A 16,935-nucleotide genomic window follows, 5' to 3' on the forward strand; every position below is an offset into this window, starting at 1 on the left:
CTCTTGGCTGCATCTTGTCTAGCTCGTTGTGCCATGTTTAAATTACAGTAGTGCTTCCTGAGACATTTAAATCCTTGGATATTGTTTTATAACCCAACCCCGCTGTCCCACAATTTTATCCTGACTCGTCTGGTGTGTTCTCTAATTCACGATGTTTGTTCACTAACGTTGTCTGACAAACCTCTGAGGCATTCACAGAACACCTGGATTTATGCTGAGAGTACTTTACTTACATGTACACTATTTGCTATTTGGTTGACTTTGGAAAACCTATGGTGGCCCACAAGGGCTAATAAAATGTAAAAGCCTCAATACCATAAACTTACTAGCATAACTAGGACTTTAGCATTAATTCCTAATTTTGAATAGAGTCCGTTTTAACATAATTAGGTTATATATTCCAAACTTGCTAGCATAACTTCTGAGCATAAATTCTGTTTTATATTTTAGCATAAGTTCCGTTATATCTTTATTCCGTTTTATGCTAGCGTAGAATTTCTGATAAACTTGCTAGCATTCCATGGCGGTGTTTATTTTGTCGTGGCTTTTGGCAATTCATGGACCCTCTTTTGGGCTACTGTGAAACAATTGGTTACATTGGATTGTATTCAGGGATATTGCTGTAAAGATGGCTGAAAAGAACGCCACACTTATCAGATTATTTAAAACATTAAGAGTCATATACTTCCACTGCATACATTTGTAATGTGACTTAGTTTGTCTTGTTTAGGGTGACATCTGCTCTAACACCAAATACAGTAGCTGTGAGAAAGAAATGTTGAGCTTTTTCGCACGTGTCTGAAGAACATCCTACCAAGCATTTCTGCACGTGTAGGCTTAAGTCCGCTGAACCTGCTCTGCAAGATACAGGTATAATTATTGCCTGCAGTGTGTTTTCGATCAAAAAACATGGCGAACACCAGACCTTTTATGACTGTTTTAATCAGCAGAATCCAAGTGGATACTCTGATCCACAAAATGTTAATCTGATCATTTTATTTGCCTCAATTTGCACCAAAGCCACGTATTTGTTTAAAGTTACAGCTCAGGTAACGTTGGCCTACACTTCTAGTGTCCCATCACACTTAGCTGAATTCACTAGTACAATTTTAAGATTGTTTTAAAACTCGTTGAGAAATTGTGTGGATACCTGGGTGGTATATTACGTCTCCTTCTGGCCTAATTTATAGGTCAAAAGATTTATATCACACTGTGCAGCAATTGGAGTTTTTTTTTTTTTTTTTTTTTACTCTTAAGTAATGTAACTGCGTCTCGTGATTGGCTGTTAAAGTCGCGATGAACAACACCGCGAGCCAGTCTGTGTTCGCTCCGCTTATTTCCCAGGTAACGCGCGTTGCTGATTGGCTGACGGTGGCAAACGGAGGCGGGACTTCGTTAAGTAACTTGTTATCCAGAGTTCACAGCGAGGGACCCGTTAAAGTTACAATCCCAACAGACTGCGGGTTAGTCCGTGTAGCTGCGGGACTCCGAGCTGTCTCCTCGCTTTCATTTTAATACCCTACAAGCTTAAGTTGTCACCCTGAAACGTTTTATTTATTATTATTATTATTTAATTCCAGTTTAAAGGAGAGAGAAAAAAAACATGACTACAGAAATCCCCGAGATATTCCGGGCTCTCCTTGAGCACCCGTTCACTCTCCCGAACTTTGACGATAATGGTAAGTCAAGTTGCACATTTGAGCAATGATTTAGCTCAGGTGAAACGTCGCTCGGTTTGTTTCTGCTTGGAATTCGGATCACATCTGAGGTCACAGTGAGAAATTGCAAACATTTTTGAGTCACCATGTGTTTGTTGTGTAATTTCGTGTCAGCCGGGCTGCAGGAATCTGAACTCCTGGCTCCTGAAAGGAGTCCGAAGGTCTGAAGTTTCAGCACAGAGGGGAGGGATTTGGTTCACATGAACAATCCAAGGTGTGGTACATCTTTTTAATACGGAGATCGAGTGGCTTTTACATGGAAATCGGACATGGTCACCACTTTGCCATTGTGTAATTCCCGTGGAGGAGTGTGTTTTCAGTGCAATTTAATCATTAGTAAGTTACAGTTGAATCCATTTAATGCTGTCAGTTTGGTGGCCAAAAATGATTTGCTGTGATAAATATGATTTTATTTTTTTTTTAGAGTTACTTAACCCTCTGATGCGTGAGTGACTGATTATACAGTCTTCCGTGACTGGGTCTTTTTTTGACCCGGGTTATAATCAGTGTGTTTTTATGCTACTTTTGTCATTTTGATTCAAAATAATGTTTTGTATAATACTTTCTACTGTGTTTTATTTCGCACAAGAATTATTTCATGTTTGAAATCTTTTTCATTTTTCACTTTTTAAAATGGTTTTAGAACAATTTGCAGAACATTTGTGACAATTTGTAGAAAACATTTTTTAGAAACAAAATGACGACAACAGCAATTTTACAACAGCAATGATGAAACGTCAATAATGGACAATGTCAACATCCATTCTGTGTGTGTGTGGGTGTGTGTGTGGGCATGGGGAGGGGGTGCGAAAGAGCACGTTTCCTGAAACTTGCTAGCCAATCAAGCTAGCTGACATTACTGTTTGTATTCTATGATGCTATGTGTATCACACATGTGTGTGTGTGCATTTATCCCTCCCTCCCTTATCCGGGGTTGGGTTGTGGGGTCAGCAGCCTAAGTAAGGAGGCCCACAGTTTGTTCTCCCCAGCCACTTGTTCCAACTCCCCCAGGGGAATCTCAAGGCGTTTCCAGGCCACCTGGGAAACATAGTCCCTCCAGCGTGTCCTGGGTCTTCCTCGGGGCCTCCTCCTGGTGGGACGTGCCTGGAACACCTCACCAGGGAGGCGTCCAGGAGGCATCCTGATCAGATGCCCGAGGCACCTCAACTGGTTCCTCTTAACATTCTCCCCGACACGGAGAAGGCACTCTATTCTTTTCCAGCTCATTTATTTATGGATTTGTTTATATAGCTATGATTTTTTTTATTGAGATAATAAAAGAAAGAACCTTGAACACATTGATCAACAGGTTTTGCATGTCATTCAACACACTCTCTCTCTCTCTTAGTTTTCTCATCCAGGGTGTCAGACATACAAATAACACATATGCACAATAACGTATAGGTGGTAATGTAGTTGCTAGTTGGTTAGATAACTAGTTTTAGCTAACTTCAAAAAAATACTGCGATCTTTAAACCCACCCCCATTTTGATCATGTTAAACCAAAGTTTGAACAACTTAAGACTCAACAGAAACCCCCCCCCAAAAAGGGTGGCCACTGTCTGCCATTCTACAACAGGACATAACACAATAATGTTGTCTCAGATTGAAGTGGGTGTTTTCTGTTTGCAGCTGTTCCTTGATTCCATTCGTCTAATTAGGTCTTATTTGCCATAGTCAAAGGCTGAAGACATTTTTCCAGTCAACAATTAGTCGAACTGACACTGTGACGATTAACAGTGTGGGAGAAGAAGCACACTCGTGCACAATTTCTTTTAGCAGATTTCCCAAAATGGTCGGCCTTTCCTGCTTCAGAAACCTGGGTTATGAAGCAGGAAAGGCCAAATAATTTATCCTGTATGAGTTTGTTTATTTGGTTTTCAAGTACAAAAAATAAGCAAGAGAAAATGTAGGAGAGGTAAAAAAAAAAAAAAGGCAAAATACCTTCTCTCTAGGCTTAATTTTATGTCCCATCTTGGCCACCAGCTTGGTTCTTTCTTTCACTGTATCCCATGATGCCTTTGTGTCAGGAGATTAGCCGTAACAAATCACTGCTAAATTCCACTTTTGAAGCTGTTGTGTCGTAGGATGCCTTAAGCTGACCACAGTAGTGAAACTAAATTGGGAAATTCTAGCAAGAAAGACAAAAATGACCAGGAAGTGAGAAGGAATGTTCTGAATTGCGATGAAGAAGTCGCCTCAAAATTCAAAGTCTCATGATCAAGAATGGCACCACAGGAATTGCTTTTAGATAAGCATCAGAACACGAAGCATGTCTCAATCACTTGTTTTTTTAGAGCAGCTAACAAAAAAAAAGACATATAGTGCATAAATAACCTTGAGCAAACTCATGACATCAACAGTTTGTCAGCACAAACAGTACCTAAAAGAAGTCACACGTGTTTCCTTTTTACATAAAGAATAGTTGGGGCCCCTTCTACTACCGCCATAAAAATCTTTTATAGGTCTAGGGTTGTGTGCTTGTTGTAGTAACTCGCAATGCTGGCCAAATATATACGAACCGTACATACTGTACATACGCATACCAAATAGATAGATAAATCTTTATTGTCATTGTCACAAGAACAACGAAATTTAAAAAGTGCCATCAGTCAGTGCATATGCTTAAGAACAAACAAACAGAAAAAAACTGTCTCACAATTCACACACAATGTAAGAAATAACAAATAACTGGAAAAAAAACAAAAAACAAAACAAAAAAACTAGTAAATAAGAGTAGCCACATTCTCACATACATCATTCATGATGATTAATGGTTGTTTTTGATTGCATTTAGTTTTGTTATTGCTATCGGGTAAAAACTGTCTCTGAGACGATTGGTTCTTGTTCTGGTTGCTCTGTATCTTCTGCCTGAAGGCAGCAGTGTGAACAGAGAATGTCCGGGGTGAGAAGTGTAACTCCTGTCTGCTGCAGTGTTGTGGAAAAGTGTCTGCGTTTGCAGATTTCTTGTTTTTTTTCTGTTGTTGTTTTTTTCAATTTGGACAAAGACACAAAATGTATTTTTTTTAAACCATCATTTTATTTAAGGGAAAAGTCTAGTGAACAATTTGGTGCGGTGTGAAAAGGTAAATGCACGCGAAGCCAAAAAAACTGGTTGTTTCACCTCTGGCAGCAACAACTGCCATCAAGAGTTCGATGTCGGGGGTGAGAGTGGCCTTTTTAAAATCTGAGGCAAGAGAGATCTGCAAAGCTTTCGTTCTTGGTTTTTCGTCAACCTGCATGAGTCGTCAATACATTTAGAGTGAGTTTTGTAGGCCGGGCAACTGTGGTGAATCTGATATTTGCTTTAATCCTCAATGCCTAAAGCTCTTTTTCATACCGATGGGTCTAATCTTCCCTTCATTTTTTAATTTCGGAGCAGAGTGTGTTGTTTTTTTGGGGGGAGGTTTTTAGATATTTTTGCGTACTTCGTGTTGTCAGACAGGTTCTGTTTGGTCCGGAAAGCTTTTTTTCCCCCACCTGATAAATGAGATCATTGTTCGAAAACGATTCGATATGAAATATTTTGGTGGCAAAAAGAAAAAAAAAAAAACTTGACAGGATATGCAGATTGCTGGTACTAGATCGTCTCCAGTTTGCAGTGGTTTCCTTGGCAAGATATGCAAACACATGGGTACAAGTGTTTGAATGTACATTATGATCACAATCCCCCCTTTTTGTTACCCATGACTAACCTGGTCATGCTAATTCTGTCTTGCTATGTCTTCTGGACAAGACGTACAGATTCTTTGCCCTCGGTGTGTCTGCTCGGCTAGGCTGCAGGAGAAATGGACACCTGAAGGTGTCAGACAGGCATGCATAATTACGAGTTCTCCACCGCGGCCGCCCTTTTTGCAAACCCTTGCTTGATACAGAGCCGCGGGGCTGGAAGGAGCCAGCAGATACTTGCAGATATGTAAGCGCGGCAAGTAGCACGTGTGTCCCCACGTGAGCGGCGTCGTCGTGAGTTTGTTTACATCTCCTCCGTGGTTCTAGTTTACACTTTTGCTGCCAGTTTGGGAATTGGGCTAATTTGAGGTGAAATAAGCAACTGACGTATCATACAAGCCACCCCTAAGCAAAAGTTACACTAAAACGTATAAGTTTGGTGCTTGTTTGACAGAAATAAGTTGCAACAGCTGGTTCAATGTATGGTGTTTTAACTAAAAATGAATACGTTTATCCGTGTGACAGGTCTTTTTTTAAGGTTTTTTTTCCCCCACAACTCCGTGAAACATATGTAACTCGGTTAACCAATAAAAGTGCGGCTCCAACCCCAGAGCTCCGCCTAACACATGCAAGTCAATTAATATTAATGAGTTGCGGTCCAGTGAGCCAATCGAAGCGATGCAGAGCAGACGTGTTAATAAGGAGGCGTGGTTTCCCCCCATACTCCAAAACCTGAATACCATTTTTGTTTCAGAGGAAGTGGGTTTAGAGAAGCGAACTTATTGCGATGCTTTGATGGTCGGGCAACTTTTCAGTGTGTTTTCGAAGTAATAAACCGTCTTATGTCACGGAGGAATAAATAACATCGCAGTGGAAAACAGCGCAGTCTGCTTCTTTCGCCGTGAACAACGACAACAACAAGAGAAGAGGGGAAACATGTCGGTGGAGCCGATTCACGTAAAGCTGGAAACAGCCGGAGAGCCTCCCAGCTCGTTCCCGGTGGTTCTGAAGAAAATAATGGAAATGCCCCCACCGAATATTCTGGACGGGGTCGACGGTAAGAGGACAACATTGGCGGAGCAGAGATAGTGGACCTGTAAAAACGGACTTCTCAAGCCTTTAAAAACGGAGGGGAAAGCGCGAGAAACGCCGTTTACTACAACGGGGTTTCCAATACGAGTGACTTAGACAGATATAAGGACAATAGCAGAGTCTATGTAAGCGTGGCCTCTTTACACGGTGGCCTCTTTACACGGTGGCCTCTGCTCAGTCTAGATGTTTCTAGACACGCCCCTTGTTTTGAACATAGCTTCGTTGACGCTGACGTTTTATTTAGCGTCTTACATTAAATATTTAATTTAGGTTCTACATTTGTATCTACTGTATTTGGTGCAAGTGTAGCTTCCCGCGAGATCTTGTTAAATGCCACCTGCAGAGCGATTGAGGACAGAGAGCACACGGTGTTCAGGCAAAACATTGTAGGCTAGCAAAAACATTGTGTTATTGTAGGTTTTCTACAATAACACCGGTATGCATAAAACCATAGCTGCTGGTTTATGCATGGTGGATGAAGAACTAGGACGTCCTGTACTGGGTTCAGGCAGGAGGGGATTGCGTGGGTTAGGGTGACGATGCTATCCGGATGCCCGATGGTGCTGTAAGCTAAAATGTAAAAGTCCCAGTAAAGCTTTGGACTATGTTCTCCGTCCTATTTTCAAATAGTTTGCCACTCACTGCACTCAGATATTATTTTTTAGAGTAGGTCACTACCCAGGGCGCCATGACCTAGGGGGCGCCACTAGCACTTTGGATGTCCTTATGTGAACAAATTTTTTGTTGGCTATTTGATATAGGCCAATAACAAATTTTGCTGAGCGATAAATTGTCCCAGAAGTTAAAAATATTATTTTGAGACCATTTTCAACTAATATAATGGTAATGGCATAATATTGCAAGAACACGTTCTCAAAAATCAATAAACCTTCATTTCTAACACATTTTTGACACTGGAAAATGGAAGACAGGTAGAACAACAGATAAAATAAATTATGAAGTGCCTGTAAACAAAATTGTCCTTCAAAAAAAAAAAGGGCTGATTGAGACCAAAGCACCAGACTGAAGACTTTCATTATTCAGTTTTTGGCACAAAGAGAGAAAATGATAAATCAGGCAAATGGAAATGATTGAGCTAGTTCTAATTTATCACGCAACTAATTGATTTATTGTGACAGGCCTAACTTGATAAGTTGTTTTTAATGGCTTCAAAGCAAAAAGGTTTTTTTTTTTTTCTATCTACAATAGCCCTAATATGCTATTGTACTAATATGCTACACTCAATAACACTTATTTGTTTATTTATTTATTTATTGCTTTTAAAGTGAGCATGAGAGACTATACTTATTGATTTCAGTTGCCTGGATTAGCCTTGTTGCTGAATCGGATGTCAAAATCTGGTGGATTGTGTTGAATTGATCACAGATTAACTGGTTTAAAAATGTCAGGTTTTAACATTCCTCTACTGATTGGTTCAAGCATCAAAGGGTCGGCCGTGGGCACTTCGCACAGCTCCTCCCACTCCACTTAATGAAAAAAACTATTGTTATTTTTATATTTTTCGACTTACAAAAAAACACATTTTTATTATTCGCACCACAAATTTGAGTTGGCAGTCAAATGGTTAACCTGAGTGATTTTCTATCTATAGGTGATTAAACTTCTCGTTTTGCCTTGGAGGCAAACGCGAAGTGGCTCGTTTGTTTCACTGAAGGAGAGACATGTTAACTCCTGTTGCAGGTCTAAATGTATATTTAAAGTGGGCTGTGCTTCTGTCTGTGACTCGGCATACTTGTCGCCTCCTCTTGCCTGTCAAGCCACAACCCCGCTGTTCACTTTCCCCGTCTTTCCCACATTTTTGATCCGCTCAGGAATTGTTTTCATGTTGGAAAAAACTTCCTTTGTTTTCTTTCTTTTTTTAAGACACCTTTTTTTATAAAGAAGTGCAATCGTAACCGGCTGTTGCCTCTTTCAGACACGGATAAGGAGAAGTTGGATCTGGAAGGCTGTGCCGACCTGGCCGGAGGGGGAAGCGACATGGGGCCTTCGGCCGCGCTGACCCCTGCTATCTGGGATAAAACCATTCCCTACGACGGCGAGAGCTTCCACCTGGAGTACATGGACCTGGAGGAATTCCTCATGGAGAACGGCATCCCGACGTCGCCCGACAGCGCCACTTTAAAGGGAGAACCAGAAGTGAGCGTGGCTGCAACTGAGAAAGTAAAGAGCAAGCCCGTGACCCTGCTGCCCATTACGGAGCTGGACAGGTGCGAGGAGGAAGTGGTGATCATCACAAAGAGTGATTTGGACATTACCTGCGACGTCAGCACAGGTGAGTGGGGAAACCTGCGCAGAAAGCAGGGAATCGCATTTTTCGGTAAATCGAGGCAGTGTTACCCAGTTTGGTTGTTGTTCAAGTTACGATTCAGAAATTCTGGAAATAAAATGCATTGGGCAAATTCACAATTTGATTATTTTCAGATGAGTTTTGATGATATCTCAGTATTTGATCACCAAACAGAGAAGTGGTCTCACTTGTAAAAACACAATGTTTCTATGTAAATACAGCAGAAGTATTTTTGTACTTTTCTATTTGCTGAAACTAATAATTTCTATTTAATATCCTGATATTAACCAACTTTTCCCCCCCTTAATGCATCTTTTTAATATTGTCTATTTAAATAAAAATTGCTGTTATAATAATATAATTGTAGAATTCAGAAATTATATTTAAAAAATCTTATGCACATCATCAGTCTATGCCAAGCACTTCACCATTTACGGGTTAATTTTGTGTGTTTCCTCCCATTTTGTATTTTAACTTGGTAATAACTTAGCTTTTTTTTGGGGGGGGGTTCTGTTTTTTTATGTACACATCAGATATGTTAAAATGAAAATCGTCTTTAATATTTTGGTGGTCTGGTGGTTATAGATGGCTAAGAAACATGATATGCTGTGACCTGAGTGTGACACTGCATTGAAACAAACCAGGAGTGAAAATAGTTTTGGCTGCATAGTGGAGAGGGTAGAGTTTACTGCAGTATTATCTACAGACTGTATACATGGACGCCAGTATAGCACACAATAGGAACAGGAACATGGAAGGATTAAAATAAATATATATATGTATAAGAAAAAAAAATCTGTGTCAGTTTAGGTTATTTGTATTTTATCCCTGCAGCTGTCTGATATCTCTGTTTTCATTTCGCTCGTCTGCTTAGAGGTGACCACCTCGCAGGACAGGGCGACTCCGGAGCCCATCGACCCAGAAGAAATTGAAGTGAACGTCAACTACGAGCCGGACCCCACAGACCTGGTCCTGTCGAGCGTTCCCGGAGGTGAACTGTTCGACCCGCGCAAACACAGGTTCAGTGAGGAGGAACTCAAGCCGCAGCCCATGATCAAAAAGGCCAAGAAGGTGTTTGTCCCTGAAGAACAGAAGGTAAGATGTGGCCGAGAGGAAGACATGAATATGCATGTCGGTCCTTGTGATTTTTACAAATTGTTTTCTGTATTGTATATGTAAAGGACAAGAAGTGTCTGGTGGGTTTGACTGGAACGCAGCAGATTGTAGTGGATTCAGATTTCTCTTGAATATTTGTAAAAACAGAACTCGGTATTTATTTCTTTAGCCTTCTTAGAAAGCAGACAGTGTAATAATTAGTTCTATTAAAAACAGTCACCCCACTGTAGCTGGGAACTTTATTGCTATATTTTGCAACTTTTCAGACAAAAAGAAAAACTGGTATTGGCCAAAATTTGAATCTTCAATGTTGTCAACCATTTAACCGGGTGTGTCACTGAGGATTGGATTAAATAGCTGTCACTTATTGTAGTCATGCTTTCCTTATTATAATAAAAACTACAAACTGAACTCTGATTTGAACAACTTTTATTATGAAACATATTTGAAAAATTGGTTTTTGTGTAAATTTCTTAGTTTAATGTCTTTTACGGTGGATAATTAGAAGCTATACCAAACACATGGTGTTTAGTATTAAAACTACCTCTTAGAAAAAGATGTGAAAGGGAAAAAAAAGATGAGTGTGGTTTTGATTTTCTGAGATGTGAAGGAGGAATATTATTTTATCCAACAAATTTCAACAGCTCACTGGATAAAATTTTGGCCTCTGTGTTACAATGATTCATTAAGAGAAAGTTAGAGTTGTTATTGCTGAAGTGCTTTTGAATGAATAGACTGCAGCATTAGTGCTTCTTGCAACTCACAGTGACTCAGCGGTTTCCTGAAATTGACATTTCCGGTCCCAGAACACAGCTTTGCTTGTAAACACAAAGGAGACTGGCTGTCTGCCATCTTGCTTAAAGGCAGAATCAGATTCAAACGGATGTGTTCCGATAACGCCCCTGGACTCGGGTCTAAATCCGCTCTCTGCCATCTCTTACTCCCAGGACGAGAAGTACTGGCAGAGGAGGAAGAAGAACAACGTGGCCGCCAAACGTTCGCGAGACGCCCGCAGACTGAAGGAGAACCAGATCACGGTCCGAGCGGCGTTTCTGGAGCGCGAGAACGCGGCGCTGCGGCAGGAGGTGGCCGAGCTGCGGAAGGACTGCAGCCGATACAAGAACGTCGTGGGTCGCTACGAATCCAAATACGGAGCAATGTAAGGGATCAGGAGGAGGAGACGTGTTTGAACGTGTCAGTGAGACGCATTCACAGTTGATGGTGCAGTGTCAGTACCGCAGAGTCCCGGTTGTCAGTAGCAGATACCAAATCATCCGTTCTGCTAAAAAAAAACAAAAAAAAACTTTTTCTTCATGATTTTTATTGGGTTAAACATGAAGGATGTCTGTGACAGTGGAGAGGGTGACCTGGATGAATTTCTGATTTGTAGTTAATTGGTACAAACCCAGCCTCACCTGGTGAACTGTCCTGTTTTAGAGCTACAGTCAGCAAGCAGCCGACTGCAGGCTAGCCTCGCAGATAGCCTGAATGTCGTCTTGGTGTGCTTGAAGTGCTCTGTTTTTGTTGAAATATCAAAATGAGTCGGGGTGCACCGATCGATCGCCTGGCCCTTCGATTCTTGCATGCCAAACCGATTTTATCTACAGACGTTAAATGAAAATCAGTTGCTGTCTCCTTTTGCTTTGCTGTGAAAGAGAACGTAGAAATGTGGAAAAATAAAAAAAATTAAAGGAACTGATTTTTTTTTCTGTCAACTTAGTAGTTTGAACGGCAGTACTACTGAATTTCTGGCAAAGCAAATTTGTATTGTTTTGCTTGTTTCATATTTTTCAATAAAATAAGATTGGAATGTTGAGCATGTGTTATTACGTTATAACACATGCTGGTTATAGAAAGGGAAAAACAATTGGTTTCAACCAAAGTTGGTAATTGGTCAGAAAACTATCAATCGGTGCACCCCAAAAAACAAGACGTTTTTTAAATTATTGTACAGTGAGTTAAAACTGCTAATTGGGCTATGTCATCTGTCTTGAAATTAGACAGTAAAATGAAGTCACAGCTCAGTGGTGCATGTGTAAAATAAGCTTTCTTATGTTGGTCTCATAATCTGGTAAAAGGAGAGCTGACCAACCTATCGATGAGACACACCGGCGTTCTCTGAGTGAGGCGGTAAACTAAACGCCAATTCTCCTGTTAGATTTACTGTTGATGGACAAAGAAAATTATTCTTTCTGCTTCAGTTGTGGCACCTGCATTCATCCCTGTTCTCTTCTCTTTCAAGTGCACCACCAGATGACGAGTAGACATCAGTTGATTTATTCAATTATTTTCTCTGATGGATAAATAAATCAAACCGTTGGCGGGGGTACGCAAGAACCGCCCTGATGACGTCAAGGCGGAGTGGAAGAGCTTGTGAAGGCAGGATGTGACATTACCATGGAGATGTAAAATATCAAGATATCATCTGTTGTTGTTTTTGTTTTTTTTTAAATTCTTTGTATTACTACCTTTCTGAATGAGGTGAATGCAAGTGCTTCTTCAGCACGCCTTGTTCGTTTGGTGCACTTTCTGTTTTGTACACCTAAAAGGCTTTCAGGCTCTTTGTAGCCTGAAAGAGATCACATCCATGAGTTGTTTTAGGAGAAATCCCAAGTTTTTAAGTCCTGTCCGGTGATGTTTAGGCAGTCCATGCCGTGGTTTTAGATTAGTTCAGGTAATTTGGTTTGCAGTTTTATTTTTTATATTTCTCTCATACCAAATTGCGTTGAAGAGCTGGGCCTGTCTTTGCCCACTAGAACGTCTGACTGTGACTCTTCCAGTGACTTAAGCTTCTTCAGGGGATTTCAGTGACAGGGCAAGAAGAAAAGCTAGCTGTGCTCACTTCTTTTTATGTTTTCATTACCACTCCAGAGGCGAGCTGCTTTCTAACACCCTGCTTTGATGTCTGTCCGTCTGTCTGTCTAGCACTTTCTCACCAGACTGGACTCCTGCTTTCATCCCTACTGGATGTCTGCTGCTTCAACTCATCCATTTTAGTCAGCTTCAGATGTTGTGTTGACTCTGTAAGCGTAGCTGGCAGGTTTAACCCTCCCGCAGTCTCCGCTCGACTTAGCTTAGGAAGAGTGCAGCAGATGTCACGGTCGGACAGGGGGGAATGAAGGGGGGTGTTTTGTCGGTTCCCAAAACCACAAAGAAAACAAACAAAAGAAAATCGGATAAAAGTGGATGTGGGGACAGTAGAAAGCTCACGTGAGGTCCATTCAAAGCCTCTTAGGACTGAGGGAGGGCTGAGAAAAAATATATGTATCATATTGCAGATATTTTAATGTTCATATTTACAGTTGTTTCATGCAAGTTAGAGCAAATAACCTCTAACACATGGCAACATAAGTTCCATCTATCAAGCTAGCTATTTCCAAACGTATTTTTACTGCAGCCCGTAAGCGAAAAGCATCTGTTCTGCATCACTGGTGTTTTCTGATACATACTGTGATGGGGCCTCTTTTCCACAGATAAGGAATCTCTAAATCTAAAGCGTCTCCTTCGTCTAAATTTCAATGCAGCTTGCAGTCTCCCAGTTTGCAGTCCCAGTTCTGACCTACCCTCAGGTTTTCTAACTTTCCAGCTCTGACAATAAAAGGGAAAGGAGCTTTTCTTATTTAGCTCTTGTGCTTCCATTCTTTACTGTTTTGATCAGATAAGTTCAATACTATGTCCTTTTAATTTGAAGAGGGGTTTGAAATGTGAGGAAACCTAAATCACTTTAAAAAAAAATGTTACAGCATTTGTACATTTATGACGTACAAGTCATTACTGGAGGAATATTCTAGATTTATTCAACTAAAAGCTTCATTATTTTCAGTCACACAATGAATTATATTTTCCAAATCAGGTTTTTTGTGGGTAAAAAAAAATAAGTGTTTGGCTTTTTTTAAATTGCCTTGGCCGAGTCTGCCTTTTCTTTAAAACAGGTCAAATTCTTAACTTACTGGTTACTTTTTTTCCCCCTTTTTTCTTTTCTTTTTTTTTTTTTAAACATATGACATTTTGAGTGACGCTGTCTTGTATATATTGTATGAAAAATTAAAGCCTTGTTGACACAGGTTTGGACTTTTTCCCCCTTTTTCTTTCATTCTAACTAACGAACATCGGATGAAAAAATAATCCTCGAAATGGTTTTGCGCTGAAGTAAAGTAAGTCTACACTGCCCCCTACAGGTTGGAGCACCCCTTTGTGAAAATCTGTAAAAAGTTTGGGGAGATTTTTTTTTAACCATGTCATGAAAATGATTTTATTTTAAAATCAAATCTTTTGAGATATAAAAAATATTTAATTACAACTTTCAACTCCCATTTTAGACATTCATTTTTAGTATGTAAAAGCAGTGTGTAGGTTCAGTTAAATTACTTTTCTTTTTTTTAAATTTGCTCATGTATGAATGAATAACCAACTTTAAAATTAGGTACATTTATGAGGGGTTCCACGTCAAATGGTTCCACTCCAGAACATGGCTTGTGTTCCAGTGTTAGTTTTGCTCATATTATTCATATCATGAATTCATCTGACCTGAAATGTTTGAAACTGGAATTGTAACACAAGGCAAAACTAAGATTAATTTTAGAGAAGTAGTGCTGCTTTTCCAGCATGAAAAAATGTTACTATAGTAACAGAGTGATTTTAATTTTATTTTAACCATATCTTTAGCAGGGTTGCCAATAAATTATCTACACAAGTATTATGATCTTTGTATAATCAGTTTAACCTTTAATAATCACTCCAATGTAATTTAAAGCCACTACTATTGTTTGTCTTTACTAGGGATGAGCCAGTGTGACAATTTGATTCGATAGGTATCCAATTTTACTTCTGCTGATAACCAATGTTTACAGATGTACATCTTTCCCAACAATCCTGAAAAAACACATTGCTTCTCTGCTTCAGTTAAACACTCCACAATACTCTGCTGCATCACCATCACGGTCACATGACCATGCCCCTCCCCCTTCAGGAACACAAGAAGGAAATAAACATCGGCTGCCACCGATGTTAATGCCGATATATCCTGGGTCCCTAGTCTCTGCTATATTCTGGATATATTAATTCTGTGGCTTTGAAATAACTCATGTTTCTGAAAGATTTTGAACATGTAGCATATTGAAGAAGGTATTCAGCAGTCTGAAAATCAGTCTTGAATTTTAGACTAAGTTTGGGAAGGGACTTCTACAGGCACAAACACACAAGCAAAAATAAATAAAATGCACAGAAACAGAAAAGAAAAGCTTTATTTAGGAAAAACAATGTTTCTTTAGAAAAACTGCAAAACTAAAAGCCCAGACTTCGGTTTCTTCACCTCTTCTTGAAGCCGTACTTCTTCCTTTCATAAAACAGATCTGTTTTAGAGCTGCCCAAGTTCACAATCTTAGGACAGCCATCTCGCTGCACACAGAATCAAAAAACAAAAAGTTTAGGAAGAGTTTGGAGAAGCACACAGCAGACAGAAATCACAGTAGAGGAGACTCACGTCTTTCTCCTGGATGGTGCACTCTTTGCAGTAGTAAGCGTCAGACACGCCAGGGCCTCCGCAGATCACGCAGCGGCCCTGGTAGGAGCCGTAGTTACACTCGTCACAAATGCGCACAAGCGTGCACGGCCTCACATAGGAATCGCAGATCACACACTTCCCATCACCTGAAAAAAACAGGAAAAGAGCGAGCCAGGTGAAGAACAGGGAAGGGACAGAAAGGGGAACTTTTAACTGTAGTTTACACTTCATGTTGTTCCTAGACGTTTCTCATGTCAGAATGCCAGTTTTTCCTCAAAATACTCACTCCAGTTATGCCCAAAAGTAAAACGTAAGGTACAAATTTAAGATTCATGGTCATTTTAAGGAAGATATTTCTACAGTGGTAGTGGCAAGACTGCTTTTGAGTAAAAGTCACCAAATAAATACTATGAAATTGAGAATGCAAAAAGCATGGTAATTAAAAGATGAACGTTTTCTATTACATCAAACATATTCCAATATGAAATTTTAAATGGTTTGTCGTAATTCTGCTCTAATAACAAACAAAATGTCTCCATGTGTTTCAACCACCGGTGCTGGCAGGACAAATTTCTGTCGGTTTTTAAATTGTAGTTGGGGAACACACACAATTAGATTTTTTAATACACGTGTCATTCTATAACTACGTTATTTTATTTTTTAAAAGATATATAGTTTACAAAGCTACAATGTTGAACAGAGAATGAGTTTTTTGGCCTTTGTTTTATTAGGTAAATATAACTAACTCAACACACTCCGCCTGAATCTGTTCTTATGTTTCCCCTCCAACAAAATGATTCTGCTAAACAGTAGCTTACAGGCGACTCCATATTTAATTTGTACATTTAACCAAGAAATCAAAGTAGTACTGCAGTGAAACCAGCTACAGTAGATATTCGTTACAATTCCTGAAACAGGGTTGTTGGTGTGTTAGCTAAGTGTAGATGACAACACTTACATTTCTCGCAAAGTCTCCCGATAGCTGCGGGATTGAAACAAAGAGGCTAGTCAGTCAAACTACAACATTTATTAAAACTCACATTTCATAATTGCATTATTTTTTGCTCGTTAAACAAACCATAATAAAAGTAATTGATAGTGTGTCAGGGGAGAAAAAGTGCACGAAGAAACCTAAAGGCTAACATCACGGCTAACATTTTCATTGAAATCCATGCTAAAACAGTTAGCTTAGCGGCTAATGCTATCTAGTGTAAGAGTGTCATAGAGATAGGCCTCTGGTGATGTAGAGCTGCTTGGTATGTTATTTATAAACGAACTAAGTCAGACCTACCGACACCGGCTTGTTTTCGACAAAAAATCAAATCTGGATGATGCTTGGCCATTTTAGGCTAACGTCCACCGAGTGTGTTTCAACTTCAACCTTTCACCCGAGTCCTGCGTTTCTGTTACCACATTACCGCCACCTAGCGGCTCCAATGAGGAAATACAACTTTGGCAATCATTGCTAGAAATTAAATCAGTACATCATTATTTGTCCAAATAATAAAATGACACAAGAAGTTAAATAG

The 16,935-nt window shown here is 39.8% G+C and overlaps 2 protein-coding genes across 3 annotated transcripts; one reads left to right on the forward strand and one right to left on the reverse strand.

Moving 5' to 3' along the window:
* The first annotated feature begins 1,460 nt into the window (after positions 1-1,460).
* Positions 1,461-13,966, forward strand: tefa (TEF transcription factor, PAR bZIP family member a). 2 transcript variants are annotated; one of them, XM_032573700.1, is made up of 5 exons: positions 1,461-1,679; positions 8,416-8,772; positions 9,662-9,882; positions 10,851-11,062; positions 12,146-13,966. In XM_032573700.1, exons 1-5 carry the CDS (start codon positions 1,604-1,606, stop codon positions 12,165-12,167), a joined length of 888 nt encoding a protein of 295 aa, XP_032429591.1. In that variant the 5' UTR covers positions 1,461-1,603; the 3' UTR covers positions 12,168-13,966. The 2 variants fall into 2 exon arrangements, with proteins under 2 accessions (XP_032429591.1, XP_032429590.1); XM_032573699.1 differs by lacking the exon at positions 1,461-1,679 and adding an exon at positions 6,109-6,444.
* Positions 13,967-15,128: 1,162 nt separating this feature from the next.
* phf5a (PHD finger protein 5A) lies at positions 15,129-16,845 on the reverse strand. The gene is made up of 4 exons (XM_032573703.1): positions 16,698-16,845; positions 16,365-16,388; positions 15,386-15,552; positions 15,129-15,300 (listed from the first exon to the last, which is right to left on the reverse strand). The coding sequence occupies exons 1-4, from the start codon at positions 16,747-16,749 to the stop codon at positions 15,211-15,213; spliced, it is 333 nt and encodes a 110-aa protein (XP_032429594.1). The 5' UTR covers positions 16,750-16,845; the 3' UTR covers positions 15,129-15,210.
* Between the last annotated feature and the right edge of the window lie 90 nt (positions 16,846-16,935).

The sequence above is a fragment of the Xiphophorus hellerii genome, chromosome 10 (genome assembly GCF_003331165.1).
Source record: "Xiphophorus hellerii strain 12219 chromosome 10, Xiphophorus_hellerii-4.1, whole genome shotgun sequence".
NCBI classification, from domain to species: domain Eukaryota; kingdom Metazoa; phylum Chordata; class Actinopteri; order Cyprinodontiformes; family Poeciliidae; genus Xiphophorus; species Xiphophorus hellerii.